This window comes from Balaenoptera ricei, chromosome 11, assembly GCF_028023285.1.
Source record: "Balaenoptera ricei isolate mBalRic1 chromosome 11, mBalRic1.hap2, whole genome shotgun sequence".
Taxonomy (NCBI): Eukaryota; Metazoa; Chordata; class Mammalia; order Artiodactyla; family Balaenopteridae; genus Balaenoptera; species Balaenoptera ricei.
In genome coordinates, this window is record NC_082649.1 from 59,922,334 (window position 1) to 59,937,106 (window position 14,773).

The 14,773-nt window shown below is 45.4% G+C and overlaps 1 protein-coding gene across 3 annotated transcripts in view; it reads right to left on the reverse strand.

Moving 5' to 3' along the window:
- Positions 1-4,596: 4,596 nt before the first annotated feature.
- Positions 4,597-14,773, reverse strand: part of SNRK (SNF related kinase) — a 63,621-nt gene continuing 53,444 nt past the window's right edge. For all 3 annotated transcript variants that reach the window (XM_059939261.1, XM_059939262.1, XM_059939263.1), the window contains 2 exons: positions 12,714-12,848; positions 4,597-8,428 (listed from right to left, as the gene is read on the reverse strand). In XM_059939261.1, coding sequence (XP_059795244.1) covers positions 7,204-8,428; positions 12,714-12,848 — 1,360 coding nt within the window. In that variant the 3' untranslated portion in view covers positions 4,597-7,203. The remainder of the gene's footprint in view (positions 8,429-12,713; positions 12,849-14,773) is intronic.

Sequence of the window (14,773 nt, forward strand, 5' to 3'; positions counted from 1 at the left end):
ACTTCTCAGAGAGGCCTCCTCAGGACCTGCTTCCACCTCTCGTTCTCCTCCGCCTCAGAGACCACAGCCTCGGCGAGCAGTTCTCGGGCTCACCTGTTGCTCTCCCGCTCGGTGGCCTCCACTCCTTGCTTCCCTGATGCCTCCTCTCAGCCCCACACTTGAGGTGGCCCCTGGGCTTCTGTCTCTGGCCTTGGCTGCTCTCTCTGGGCCTCTGCTCTCGCCAAAGCCTCCCATCCTCGTGGCTGAGATCACCTCCTTCATACCTGCAGAATACAGAGCTAACCCCTCAGCCAGGTGCATAACCTGCAGGGCCCAGTGCAAGATGAAAATGCAGTCCCCCTTTTCAAAAGTTTCAAGAATTTCAAGACAACAAACTAAGAGCAGAGTGTCAAGCCAAGAGAGGGCCCTTCTAAGCAGGGGCCCTGAGTGACAGTGGGATGTTGAATCTGCCTCCTTTCCACCCTAACACTGACGTTCCACCTGGCAACACTCTTTCTAGCCATGGCCCGCAGTCCTCCAGTTCTTCCAGTCTTCCAGTCCAGAAACCCTGGAGTCCCTGTGAAGGGATAAAGCAGTCAAGAAGAAGAACGGACCCTTCTCTCCCAGCAAAGTCCACGCCTGTCTCCTGTGGCTCACAGGGACCGATGACCCGGATCCTACCCAGCTCAATTCTCTGCCTCCTGCACTCTGCCTCCCTCCCCTGACTCACCTGTCTTGGAACTCTCCCGGCCCTCACAGCAGTGCCCTGTGACCCGTCACCACCTCTGATGGTCATCTGGTGCTAATTTAAATCCCCGTTTCTTCCCCAAGGGCATTATGAACTCACAAGGACCAAGGTTCTGTGTTTTCCCTCTTCTCAACTTTCCAACACGTAACACTTTGCTGGGAGAGAGGTGTTCAGGAGTCGGGGATCCTCAAAAATACAAATGACTCTCTAGCAGTCACAATGTGCTTGGCTTCCATCAGCTCAAGAAAGGCTAGATCCCATTTCCCCTTCTCAACTATCCCTCGCCAGATCCAGAAGCCTGAGGAACCCAATCCCTGCTGGACTTCAGGGCTAAGGGGTAGCCTGAAGTCTGGCATATCCTGCTGCACAAGGAGTGAGCAAGAACTGGAATTTGCCGTCTTTGAGAGCTGATCGGTACATGTGCATGAGAAAACTACCTGGAGCTGGAGAAAGAAGCCCCCAGGAAAGCAGTAGACTGACCAATGCTTAGAGCTTACACAAAGCTGAGAACAGTTCATGCTCCCACCAGCCAGAGTGGAAAGAGTTCGGTAGAGTGCTTAGAAGGGTACTGCTTCAGTGGTGGGCCAAATTAGCCCTGAAGACTGCTCTGGATCTGTCCTAACACACTTTAAAAGCAAGACCCAAAAGGATCCAACTGATTCCAAGTAACCCTATGCCAAAACGAAACCCAGCACTTTTTACATGAATACAAAATCCAGCACTCAACAGTGTGAAATTCACGGTGTCCGGCATTGCAATAAAAAAACTGTCAAGCTAGAATTCTATACCCAATGAAAACAGCCTTCACAAATGAAGTAAAAATACCTTTTCAGACAAGCAAAAGCTGTCAGAATATAGTCAGCAGACCTGAACTATAAAAAATTTAAAGTTCTATAGGCAGAAGGAAAATACCAAAATGTGGATCTATACAAGGAAATGAAGAGTGACGGAAATGATAGAGATGTTGGTAATATAAGACTTTTTCTGTGTTTCCTCTCTTAAAAAGAAAACTACCTAAAACAAAACTGTGTATGCATCTGTAAAAATAAAATGATTGACAACAGTACAAAGAAGAGAAGGAAGAAAATGGAAGTATATAGTTGTAAGGTTATGTTCTATAAAAAAATAAGAGAGGCACACAGCCAATAAAAAGTGCTTAGTTAAACCAAAAGAAGGTAGTAAAAGACGGAAAAAGAAACAAAGAACAGATGAAGCAAGTAGAAAACAATTAGAAAGAAGGTAGATTTAAACTCAACCATGTTGATAATTTCACTAAATGTAATTGGTCTAAGTACTCCAAATAAAAGGTAAAGATTTGCAGACTGGACAAAAAAGCAAGACCCAACTACATGCTGCCTACAAAAAGAACAAAAAACCCCCAAAACTCCTATTTTAAATATAAAGATACAGATAGGTTAAAAGTAAAATACACTCCCACAAGTCAAAAAGAGTTAGAATGGCTATATCAGTATCGCACAAAGTAGACTTCAGGACAAAGAATAATTTACTAGGGATAAAGAGCAACATTTCATAATGATGAAAGGGATCAATTCATCACGAAGGCTTAACAATCTTAAATCTAACAACAGAACTTCAAATTTCATGAAGTGAAACTGATAGAACTAAAAGGAGAAATAGGCAAATTCATAACTACAGCTGGATTGCAACACTTCTCTCTCAGTAGTTTATATAATGAGACAGAAAATCAGTAAGGATACAGAAGACTTGAATACCATTATCAACCAACTTAATTATTGACATGTATAAAACATATAGAACACTTTACCAGCAAGAGCACTTCTCAAGCACTCACATAAACATTCACCAAGATAGGCCATTAGCTGGGCCATAAAACAAATTTCAGTAAGCTTAAAAAGATTTAAATTACACAAAGCAGGGGCTTCCCTGGTGGCGCAGTGGTTAAGAATCCGCCTGCCAATGCAGGGGACACGGGTTCGAGCCCTGGCCTGGGAAGATCCCACCTGCCGCAGAGAAACTAAGCCCTGGCGCCACAACTACTGAGCCTGCGCTCTAGAACCCATGTGCCACAACTGCTGAGCCTGCATGCCACAACTGCCGAAGCCTGCGTGCCTAGAGCCCGTGCTCCACAATAAGAGAAGCCACTGCAATGAGAAGCCTGCGCACCGCAGCAAAGAGTAGACCCCGCTCGCCGCAACCAGAGAAAGCCTACGCACAGCAAATGAAGACCCAACGCAGCCAAAATTAAAATACACTAAAAAAAAAAAAAAAAAAAAATTACACAAAGCATAACTGAACAGAACAATTAAACTAGAAATTAGTAACAGAAACTTATGTGGAAAATCCTCAAATGTTTGGAAATTAATCACCTTTCAAAACATGGCATGATTTAGCCTTTAGAAGGATCACTCACAATGCTGAATGGAAAACAGACAAGAGAGACGAGGCAAAAGTGATGAAACCCTTTAAGAGGCATTTTATAGTTGACAGGATAAGTGATGATGGTGTCATGGGCCAGAATGTTAAGAGTGGAGGCAATGAGGTGTCAATATTTGAATGGTGAATAAGATGTGCTCATGGATTGGATGCTGGGATCAAAGAGTGAGGGCTGACACCAAGATTTTTGACTTGTGCAAAACAAATGAAGGTTTAGAGTTGTCACTTATGAGATGGGGAACATTAGTAGGGATTATGAGTTTGGGACTTGTACAAATTGAAGTGCTTATCAGACACATCCAAGTAGAGAGATCAAATAGGTAGTTGGAATCTGGTGTTCCTGGGAGAGACGTGAGCTAAATATATTTCAGGCTTCTATCAGCACAGGGATGTTAAGGATCAAGAGACTGTGTGTAGATACAGAAAGGATCTAGAATCAAACCCTGCGGTATTCCAACTTTAGTGGTTGGGAGAACGTGGAGCTAGTGGACTGAAGAGCAGCAAGGTAGAAGTAGGGTCCTGAACAACGCGAAGTTTGCAAGGAAGAGTGATCAACTCAACAAATGCTAACGTGGGACTGGAAGTGACCACTGGGCTAGTGTCTGGCTTAGGCTGGGCTGGGAGTTGAAGGGAAAGGGAGAATGTGCTAACGGGTACAAGGTTTCTTTTGGGGTTTATGGTAATGGTTGCACAACTCTGTCAATATACTAAAACCCATTGAACTGTACGATATAAATCAGTGAATTATGCGGTATGTGGATTATACCTGAAAGCTGTTTCTAAAAACTGACCACTGGATTTAGCACATGGAGATCACTGCTGACCTTGAGCAAAGCAGTTTTGGTGGGGTGACAGCAGCAGTGCCTGATTGGAAGGGTTCAGAGAGGTGAGGAGAGGAACAGAAAAATGTGGCAACAGCTAGAGAGAAAACAACAAAATATTTAAGGTAAGGGAATAAAATCATGTTTGTTTTGTTTGCTGTTAGGAATAAGCTAGTAGAGGGGCAAAGATTGATGGTGCAGAGGGAAGAAGAGAATGACAAAGTCCTCAGGTCTCACTTAACACCTGTCAAGTCTCCAGAGGCAAGTGAAGGCACTTACCTGGAGTCACGCTACCAGGAGAAAGAGCAGGGCACGTGGACACACACCAAGGCAGGAAAGTAGAAGTGGGAGCTTGGGGGCAGTTCTAACGGCTTTGGTTTATTTATTGAGAGCATGGTGACTGGCTGAGTGAGGAAAGCAGATAATTGGGGAAATAAAGTTTAATTAATGGGCAGTCCTGGGACCCACCTGAGACTTATGGTCACGAGTTTAAAGTGAGAACAGTCACGAATGCATTTTTTTCAGTCACATCTGGTGGTGCAGGTGCGCACACAGCACGTAGAACTTCGGTCTAACCCAGGCCGGGACTATACAGAGCTGCGTTCATAAGAAGAAACAAAATATGCGACACAGTTTATATTGCTGAACACCGATATGCCACTTTATTATCTGGACTTTTTTTTCCCATTTGTCACATACCTGTCAACGTTTACACAATGAGGAATATCAACCAGCAGTGGAAGCAACCGACCAAATCAGCTGATAATTCTGTACCCTCTTAACACACATCAATTCTTACTTGGAAGGGACATCTTTGAGTCAGTCTCACGGCTATTCTTAAAATCAGTGTCAAGATTGTCACAACTTTAAATACAGATAGAACTGCCAGAAGTACATCATTTTATATATATATATATATATGTATATATATGTATATATATATACACACATACAGAAAAATACAAGACTAATTGTTTTTCCACAATATTTAATTTACACACTACTGTAACTCTATGCAACTTCTGAAGACAGGTTAAGGGGTACAAGAAACTGTTTAGAGCAAGTAAGTCATTTGGTCCAATATTATCTTAATGTAATGGTTATTTGCTCCCTCCCTTTTATGTGACGACATACTATGACATACAACACATGCACAGTCATTCACTTATGAACAAATGAGTAAGACGCCACTCAGACTAACATTTGTATACCCAGAGGGTCAACCAACCACACACAACTAGTAAGGCTATGATACAGCTATGCAGCATAAATGGTCAACACTGCTGATCCTAAAAGTGAGCACCATATATACATTTGAATATAAAAAACCATTGAAAACCAAACACATATGGGTTAGTTAAAAGGTGCCATTCCAAGGCTATACATAATCACAGGAAAAAGTATTTACATTACTTGGAAAACAGCTGCAACAAAGAGTTTATTGCCAATGCCCTTTATAAACTTCTCTCCTACGTTTAATACAGATGTTACGCTCACTATCTATGTGAACCACACATCTTATTTCTGGCCCTTTATAAGATCCCTGCTCAAGAATTTCAAGCAAATATGTTCTATGGCTTCACCCACACACCTATTCTCATAGCTCTCAATTATAAATATCACAATGAACTAGAGCTGTAGCTTAAAACGTATCTAGCCTAGGTCTAGAAAGTAAAATAAGTATTTTGACTATCATCTTTACTTAGTTTAGTAAGTATACTGTGAAATTCAGAGTTCTGAGTAAAACATATGAATCCTAAAGTAGCAGAGTCAGTGTGTACTTGGAGAAACCGTGACCAATGGAATGCTGTCCTTTGGTGCTCTGCCCACTCTACGGACCAGGCGACTGTCACTGCAGAGACATGACAGGAGGCTGATGAGTGTGGGAAGGCCCTGGGGCCCAGCCACATCCTATCACCAATGTCTCTAAGCGTTGCTTTTAAGACCCCCTGGGCACAGCATGAAAAAGTAGCATCTGGTCCCTTCCAAAATGATACTGTGTCCTACAAGATAAAAGCCACGAAAGATGATTATCTGGTCAAAAGTAGTCTTTGTACAGGAATAGTTTAAAGCAAGAGTTCTTTGATTATTGTTTTTGCAGGAAGGCAAAGTGAAAAACACAGCAAAAAAAACAAAAAAACAAAAAACAAAGCAGGCTTTGTGCATTTCTGTTTGCTTTATGTGTGAATTCTTACCCTTTTATGTATATTGTTTAATCAGCCAATTTTCATAGGTAGCTGAGCTAAAAGACGTAAAAGAATGGAAGTTAACAAAAGAGACAACCTAATTATCAAACTCCTAAAAATCAAATGCCAATCATCTTTTTCTTTTTTTTAATTTATGGGGTTTTGACTTTGCCAACATCTGGGTACACCCTTTGCTTCTATATTAGGCCCTATAGTTTCTTCTATCTATGTGGTTGTAAAGGAACCCTGGGGTGTGCCCTCCAGGAAAGAATTAACACCAAGCATCGTTTTGTTCTGTTAGACAGACACACACTCTGTAAGTAGAGTTAAGACATCATCAGTTCACTTTATCACATTACAAAATGAGATTGTCTGCTTGTGATTTACCTCTACGGGGAAGCTGCCTTATAAATCTAAGTACTTTATCTCACGTATTACAAAACAAGAAAATCTTTTTCAGTTAAATTTTAAGAGCCCAAACTGTTTTCACACTACAGCTTAAGACAAACAGGTGTGGGTATGCTGAAATCATGGTTTTAAGGTTGTCAGTGCAGACGCTCACTGTACTCTGCACGGGCCCCGGCGTCTGGGGGCACGCAGCACGCTCGCGGGCTCTAGGCCTGACGGCATCACAACGTTATTGCTTTGGTTCTGCCTCAGACACCAGAGCGTGCCTCAGATCACGGAGGTTCCATGTCACAGAAGGTCGGAGCAGGAATTTAGGTTTTTCACAAGGAAAAGCATTTTTTCTCTCTCTAGGTAAGTGCAGAACATCAAATTTCTAAGTGCTCCATTTATATTAGGTTCCAAATATACATTTTAATTTAATCCTGATCATCCACATTAAAATTATAAATGTAAAAATTACACAAGACTTTTCGGCTGGGAAAAAAAGGAGTGTCTAGCAGCATGCACAAAGACCATGCATTTGTCAAGTCGTCAGGCGAACAAATGAAAAAGTAATAAATAATTGCCCGCTTTAAAAGAGGAAAACCGAAAAGGGACCAGTGAAGTGAGCCGGTCTTCGCCGCTCTGAGCAGGAAGCGCACCGAGGTCAGATGACGTGGCAGCAGCTGGCCTGGCTGGAGGCGCACAGCAGCCCCTCCTTGGGGTTCCGCTGGATGTTCACAGAGATGGTCTTTTCGCACAGAGGTAGCTGGAGCACGTTGTTTTTCAGATTCTTGCTCTTTATCCGGTCCAACTCCGTGGTGGTGTTTGCCACGTGGTCGGAGAAGAACTTCATGCCGCCCACGGCTGGGGCGGGCGCCGCGCCGCCGGCGGAGCCGATGCACATCTTCCAGGCGGACTTCTCCTGGACCTTCACGCTGGAGAACGACAGGCTGCTCTGCGGGTCGATAATGTACTTGGCGCTCCCGTGCAGCTGGGAGCCGAGGCAGAGGCCCATGAGTTTGAGGCTCTCCACCAGCTCCCCGGCGCCGCGCGCGGCCAGCTGCGTGGATGTGGAGGAGCCGGGCCCGGCGCAGCGGCGGGCGCTGCCTGACGTGCCGCCCGGGGCGCCGCCCGAGCCCCCCACGGGGCCGCCCCCGCCGGCGCTGTGCTCGCTGGGGCTGGCCTTGTCCGCGCCCCCGCCGCCGCGGCTCGGCTTGCTCTGGCCGCCCCCGTCGCCCTCGCTGCCCGGGGGCCCCTCGCTGCTGTCCCGGCGGTGCCAGGAGTAGGTGAAGCCGCTGTCTTTATCCAGCCGCCGGCGGCTCTCCGAGTCGTCGTCGCTGGTCTCCGAGCTGCTGCAGCTGGAGCCGCGGCCCTGACTTTTCCTGCGGTGGTAGCGTTTGTGGACCGTCCCCGGGGAAGCAATGTTCATCTTCAAGCGGCTCAGCTTGGGAGGCAGGTTCTCATCCATGTCGAACTCGTCGTCCGACTCCCCCTCCTCGAAGATCTGGTTGAGGACCGGGGCGCTCTTCCTGGACGTCAGGCGGTTGGTCACGGATGGCTTGCGGCGCAGAACCACCTGTGTGGAGAGGGACATGGGCTTCTTGTCCTCCTCGTCTTCCTCTTCGTCTTCCTCCACCCGAAACAGACACTTCCGCCCACTGGCCGCGGGTTTCAGGCTGGCGGGCGGCCCCGTGGACAGCGCGGGCCCGGCCAACTCGGGGAGGTCGTCTTTCTTAGCCGAGTCACACAGGCCTTTGCTCCTGTGGCCGTTGAGGACACTGTCGGCAGCCCGAGCAGGAGACTGAGGGACAGTCGCGTGGGACAAAGGAGTGGCCGTGAGGTCATCCTCAAGGTCCTGGGGCACGTCAATTTTGGTTGGCCATGACTGCCTATGTAACAGATTGAAGAAAAAAGAAAAGCTATGTAATGGTACACAGACTTTACTCAAGGACCTTAAATAAAACTTACTGGGACAAAATACACAGACTTTACAGAAAAAAAAAAGAAAACGAAAGACACAAAAAGAAACAGCAGCCTTGCAAACCCATTCAACGTCCTGTAAACATCACAAGGACACTAGAAGGGCAAATGTGATTTTGAAATGTGGTTCCGTTTATGGCTTATTGGCCAAATGAAAACTTCATCACGGTTGTCAGAAAAGGGGGCAAACATCTTTTCTATAGAAACGTTTTATACCACAAGAAAAACGTTTTTAGAAAGTACAAGGGAGTTATCACCAAAGCAAAACCTGAACACAGGTTTTGCTCCTTTCGGTCTTAAGATCACAACCTTTGAAGGTATATTACTGCTAATAAATTCACCTGAAATTTCCAGTCCTCCAGATTTTACTGGATGGTGTTAAAAGTTGGTGTTCACAAAAACAAATGGAAATAGTTTACTGTTTTTAAATATGATACTGGAGAGAAAAGTCAGTGAATACTGGCATACATAAATCTCTTCTTCACCAATTAAAATATGCACCCTCTAAACTAAATACATACATTTTTTAAATGACCACACAGGAGTCCTGCATAGCAAAATCCACTGTTATTTAAACTTTGATTTTATCCCCCAATCCAGAGTCACCCAAGTAGTAAGAACACTGCTTGGTAGCCCAAGGAAGACTTACGAAAGTGAGGTCTCCAGCCTGTTTTGAATAAACATCTTGAATTCTCAACTGCCCTCTCTGCCCAGGGGAACACTAGACGCCAGTGACACTGAAACAGCCACTGGTACGCTGACACTTCCACTTCACACCACTTACGTTATCCTAGACATAAAACCCAGTTTAAATCTGTAGCCTTAAAAAACCCACAGGAGTCTACAGCAGACCTCGTTCCCCCAACTCGGAGCCTCCTCCTCTCTCTCAAGGATGGAGTGGGTCCGTTTGCTGGTCACTGCTTGGTAGTTTATAGAAGCTGGGTGTTCAATGATTTTGAGGTCAAGCAGCGTCTCTGGACAAGTCCTCTGTCCTCACAACACAACTGTACCAACTCCAGATGAGGCTCGGGGCCCGAGGAAATGGCACACAACATTCCTTTCAGGCTGCTGCTCAAAGAGCAGCCACCCAAAATGTCGCCCTGGCAAACGCTGGGGGCCGTGTAGTGGGAGGCAGGTGCGGACAGTGCGTCTGACCCCCCACAGCGGCAGCCAGTCCACTCGGGGGGGGGGGGGGGCGGGGCACAGAGGTGCTGGAGGCACTTCTCTCCCCACCAACCCCAAGAGAAAGCCAAAACCAACCTCAGAACCCACCCCCAGAAACCAGATGGGCAAGCGCTGCAGCTGCACCGGACACGCTATCTCCACTTCTGAACCAACGGCTCTTATTTATGTGAGTAAATCAGATGGTTAAACAGCTCACATTTATTGAGAACATATCTGGCCCCAACGCTGTGCTAGACTTAATGAGCACAACACTGTAAGAAAATCACGGCTTATCTTAACGAAAGATAAGAAAGACTGCTAACAAGAATTACAAACGAGTCACACTGACAGCACAGTTCACACTGAGAACTTACTAGAGCCAGCACTGTGGAGAGAGCCTGACGGCAATTAATTCATTTAATCCCACCACAATCCCACCCTCCCTTGACAGTGAAGAAATCAAAACACAGAGAGTGTAAGCAACCTGCCCAAGGCCACACGGGCTTGAAGACAGTGACATCTAGGCTGAGTTCAGTGGTTACTAAACCCCCAGAGCAGTGGCTTCACTCTGCAACCCAGGAAGCCCTCTGAATGACTGCCTATCGAATGGATGGCGCCTTTGCAGTCAGGCCTCTGTGGTTTTCCTTACCTCCTAGTTTCTCTCTGGAAGGATGCGGGCACTGGTCCCACCCGTGTGGAGTTCAGCTCCCAGAGGACTTCACAAAGCTCTTCTAACAGAATACACGTGTTTCCATCCCATGCTGGCAGGACCCAAAGAGCGTATTCGCTCTCTAGGGCTGGCTCTCCCTGACTTGACCTACCCATGTCCCACAAATAACTCTGCTGGTTAGACGCCAATCTCCTGACTCAGTCCACATTTCTGCACCCCAAGTCACTCTGACCCCAAGGCACACCCAGCAATGGAACCAAGTTAGGGTGCAGGGTTTTGACAACAAAGAAAAGGCAAGTAAGCAGACATCCACCACCTGCCAGTGGGCCCTGGACCCCAGGCGGAGGACAGGCCATGACAGCACCTCCACTCTGTAATCGCCAGGTGGGTGAAAGGAAACTGCATGGAAGGCTCTGATATTTCTTTATAGCTACTGCTGGCTTTGTAATTTCTATGATACAGTAAAACCAATTTAATTCATTTACGTATCTGCTCAGCTTCAGATTGAGTTCCGATCTGTTCCCCTAAAAATAAAACAGTTCAGTTCCAAATATTCCCTTCTCCAAAACACTGGGGTGGCTCCAGGCCTGGTGGCGCAGCACGCGGTGACGGCTCTGGAGCCATTCTTTCACGCTAGAGGGCTCGGGTCACGACTAGGTTGACCCTAACCACTCACTGTCACTCTTCTGGTTTGTCCCATGTGCAAGGGTCCCCATGCTCCCTGGGGCCCAGTCTTCTTCCAAGCTGACACCAGACAGAGTGCCTAGTTTTCATTATGCAAGAATATGGCCAGGATATAGATGAAGTTAGCAAATTCATCTTCCCATTAAACTAGACTTCTAAATATTTAGTCTTTGGTCACCCGGGAATGTTTTCTTGTCTCTTCTCTGTTGCTCCATCCCAAGCAACAACCTACACATGGCAAGGTGACTGCAAGTAGTTTAAAATCCAATGGTATTCTTCCTCTTCTAAGTAGTAATTACTGTTACATATTCACACATATATGTTTATATAGCTGGATGTACAAGTAGAGAATTATTTAAAACCAAGAGCATCCTTCTGGTTTTTTTAAATTTTTTTTTTAACTACTTATTTTATATTTATTTACTTATTTATTTATTTAGGCTGCATCGGGACTTAGTTGCAGCACACGGGATCTTCGTTGCAGCATGTGGGATCTTTTGTTAACGGTGCGCAGGCTTCTCTCTAGTTGCAGCACACAGGCTCTGTAGTTATGGCATGCAGGTTCCAGAGCGTGTGGGCTCTGTAGTTTGCGGCACGCAGGCTCTCTAGTTGAGGAACGCGAGCTCAGTAGTTGTGGTGAACAGGTTTAGTTGCCCCGCGGCATGTGGGACCTTAGATCCCCGACCAGGGATTGACCCTCATCCCCTGCATTGGAAGGCGGATTCTTTACCACTGGACCACCAGGGAAGTCCCTCCTTCTGTTTTTGAATCACTATAATTCCATGGATTACTTCATCTGAATAAAGATAAAGTCTAAATAAATTTTCATAATGGTGACAAAAAAAGTAACCCTTCCCAAGCTTTGATATTAAATGGAAAGCTAATATGGCAGAAGAAAAAGAGGAGTAGGAAGGTAGGGGGAGAAGAGGAGGGGGGCAGGGGGGAAGGGGGAGAGTCGGGAAAGGAAGAGAAGGGGAAGGCAAACACAGGGAGACGAGCGCCCAGTCACTGCTTTCCCAAAGATGATGTGGTGGGGAAACGTTCACAACAATGACAGCAAACACGTGGAACCCAGTTCAAAGCACTTCACATATACTAATTCGTTTATCCGTCACCACAACCCCAAGAGGTAAACAGGATTACTACTCCCACTTCACAGGAAGCTGAGTCAGAGAGAGGTTAAGTGACCTCCCGAGATCAAGCAGATGACAAATCAACTAGCTGATGTGACTGCCAAATTCCTGAAATCCTAAGACAGCATCATGCCACAGACATGCTCTGTATGTTTTTTAAAATTATGTCAAATACTGAGGGAAAACCTGGCCTTGTTCCTAGAATGAAAAAATTAAAGAAAATAACACATTTACACATGTCCGATCCGGAAGAGCTTAGTGAAAATAGCTGGCACTCTAGCCTGAGGCTGCTGCTTCTCCGCAGGTGTCTTTGTGGCCAAGCCAGCAAGTGCAGCCCCTCTCTCCGCTAAGCCCGAGAGAGGAAGGCGTCCCTGGTGACCAAGGAACCAGGGCCCCCACTCACGTGGAAAGCCCACAGGTGGCCCCTCCAGCGAGGCTGTCACCACTCTCTATACTCCCACCCCACAGACTTAGGAAACATCAAAAAAAGTTCTCTATTTCAAAACGTTAACTTACTAAAATCAGTGAAGATTTTTTTCTCACCTAAACTGGGCCTTGATATTGCTAGGGCTTGCAGATCTGGTCTGTATTTCTTTCTCTTGCTTTTCCCTCAGGATCCTTTCAGCAAGCAAGAAGTAAGTGGCTGTGATGTGGTTATACCTGTTGGTTTCCAGGGCTCTGAGGAAATAAGAGAGAGTGAATATAAGCCACATTCGCAGGTTTGTTTTTTCACAAGCAGAACTGGATTTTTTTTTTTTTTTTTAAGTACAAGCAAATGAAATCCAATGACCTGGAATCTTTAAAATTACAGGGGGAAAAAAAAACCCAACACACACACACAAATAAGAAAAAAACCTAGTAGATCATTCTTAAAATTCTAAGACACAACTGCATAAAAATGTTCAATTAGTAAGAAAAACCCAAAATGCTGATGGCAGCTGAGCTGGATGTTGGTTTTAGATGCATAAGATAATAAAGTTTCCAAGAATGTACACATTATCCAAAAATTTAATGTGTGTCAGTGTTTATTTCCATTACACTGGCTTACTTGCTTCCAGTAGAACTATGAAATGAGTTATATGAATGTACACTGAAACACTAGTATCAATCAGAAAAATTAGAAAAAGCTTTTATTTTTATACTCTTTGTATTTATTGGCATTTTCCAACATGAATGAATTATTAATATATTGAAAGCATGTCATTAGCCTCTTCTTTGAATAAAATCTACGCGTTCATTCATCCACCTCAGAAGTAATGCTGAGTCCGCAGTTTGGCCGGCGCTGTGCTGGGGCACACAGCCTGCCTGCCCTCCTGCAGCTGGCCGGTAGCAGGACACAGGAGGAATGCCACAGAGGATCCACAAGGCCCAGAGATATGTAATTATGCTTTTCAGGACCTTTCTGTAGTCAGCGAACATACGCAATGAACACTTCGGGAGGAAACAATACAGGAGTCTCTCCTCACAAAACGGATGGTGGGGCCTCAGCTAATGGGGGCAAGTGGGGCTGAGGTGAGAGGTTCTGAGGGAAGAGCCCAAGGTGAAATTTGGGGCCACAATGACTTCTCAGAGTGGTTTCCTCAGCTGAGCACTGGGTAGAGCTGCGGGCTTGTGTTAAGGGGACCAACAAACGTGTCTATGAACTCAGGAATCACGCTGCCTGAGACCAGCTGGGAAGACTCGGGCTCAGGGCATCCCCGAAGGCATTACCTCTCCTTCTGGATTGATAACTGAATTCACATGAATTAAACAGTTCTATACTACACCACTGCATGTACTTATTCATTTAAAAATATTAGGCCAATTCAGGGTGATGCAAATAGCCTTTTATTCACTCAAAAGTGAAAAATCATTTTCCACACATTCCTAAAGTGAGTGTCCTTGGCAGAAAGAGCAAGTGTCCTGCGCTTCTCTGTTTCTTTAGGTCAATCTGTGAAAACTGAGAATGCACTCAGAAACCTGAAGAAATTTGTACTTAAACCAAAATGATGATTAGTTTTGTAAATCCTTCTTTCCAGTGTACCCTAAAGATGCATGTCCTTTATACAGACACCACCCTTCTCAGGGACCAGGCCCTCAGGTGCCACGTGTGACAGTCTGCCACACTGTAGAGGTGAGTCCAGCCTGCAGCCTCCTCTCCCCCGAGGTCAGGTACCTGGGTCAGATCACTCAGCCAGGCCAGAGTGGCCCTCCCGATGGGAACCTCTTTTTTGCCCCCAGAGTATATCCTCTTCCCATCATATCCAACTATTTCATTCAATGGGTTAAATAACTTTTGACTTTTCATTTGTAGAAACGCTTCGTATTTTTATAGACAGGACCTCTTACGGAAATGAATCATATCATTGTTAAACCAACTGCATCTTTATATTATCCTTGATTCCAAACTTCTTAGGTTATAAAAAAACTGTCTTTGGTTTTAAAAAATGTAACTAACAACTTGTGCATCTCGTGGGTTCCAGATTACTGCAGCAAGGGCTCTTGAAGAGCCAGACAGTAAATATTTTGAGTTTTGTAGGTAACATGGTCCATCTCACAATGACGCTGATACTGCAGCACAATGCTGCCATGGACATGTAAACAAATGGGCTCAGCTGTGGGCC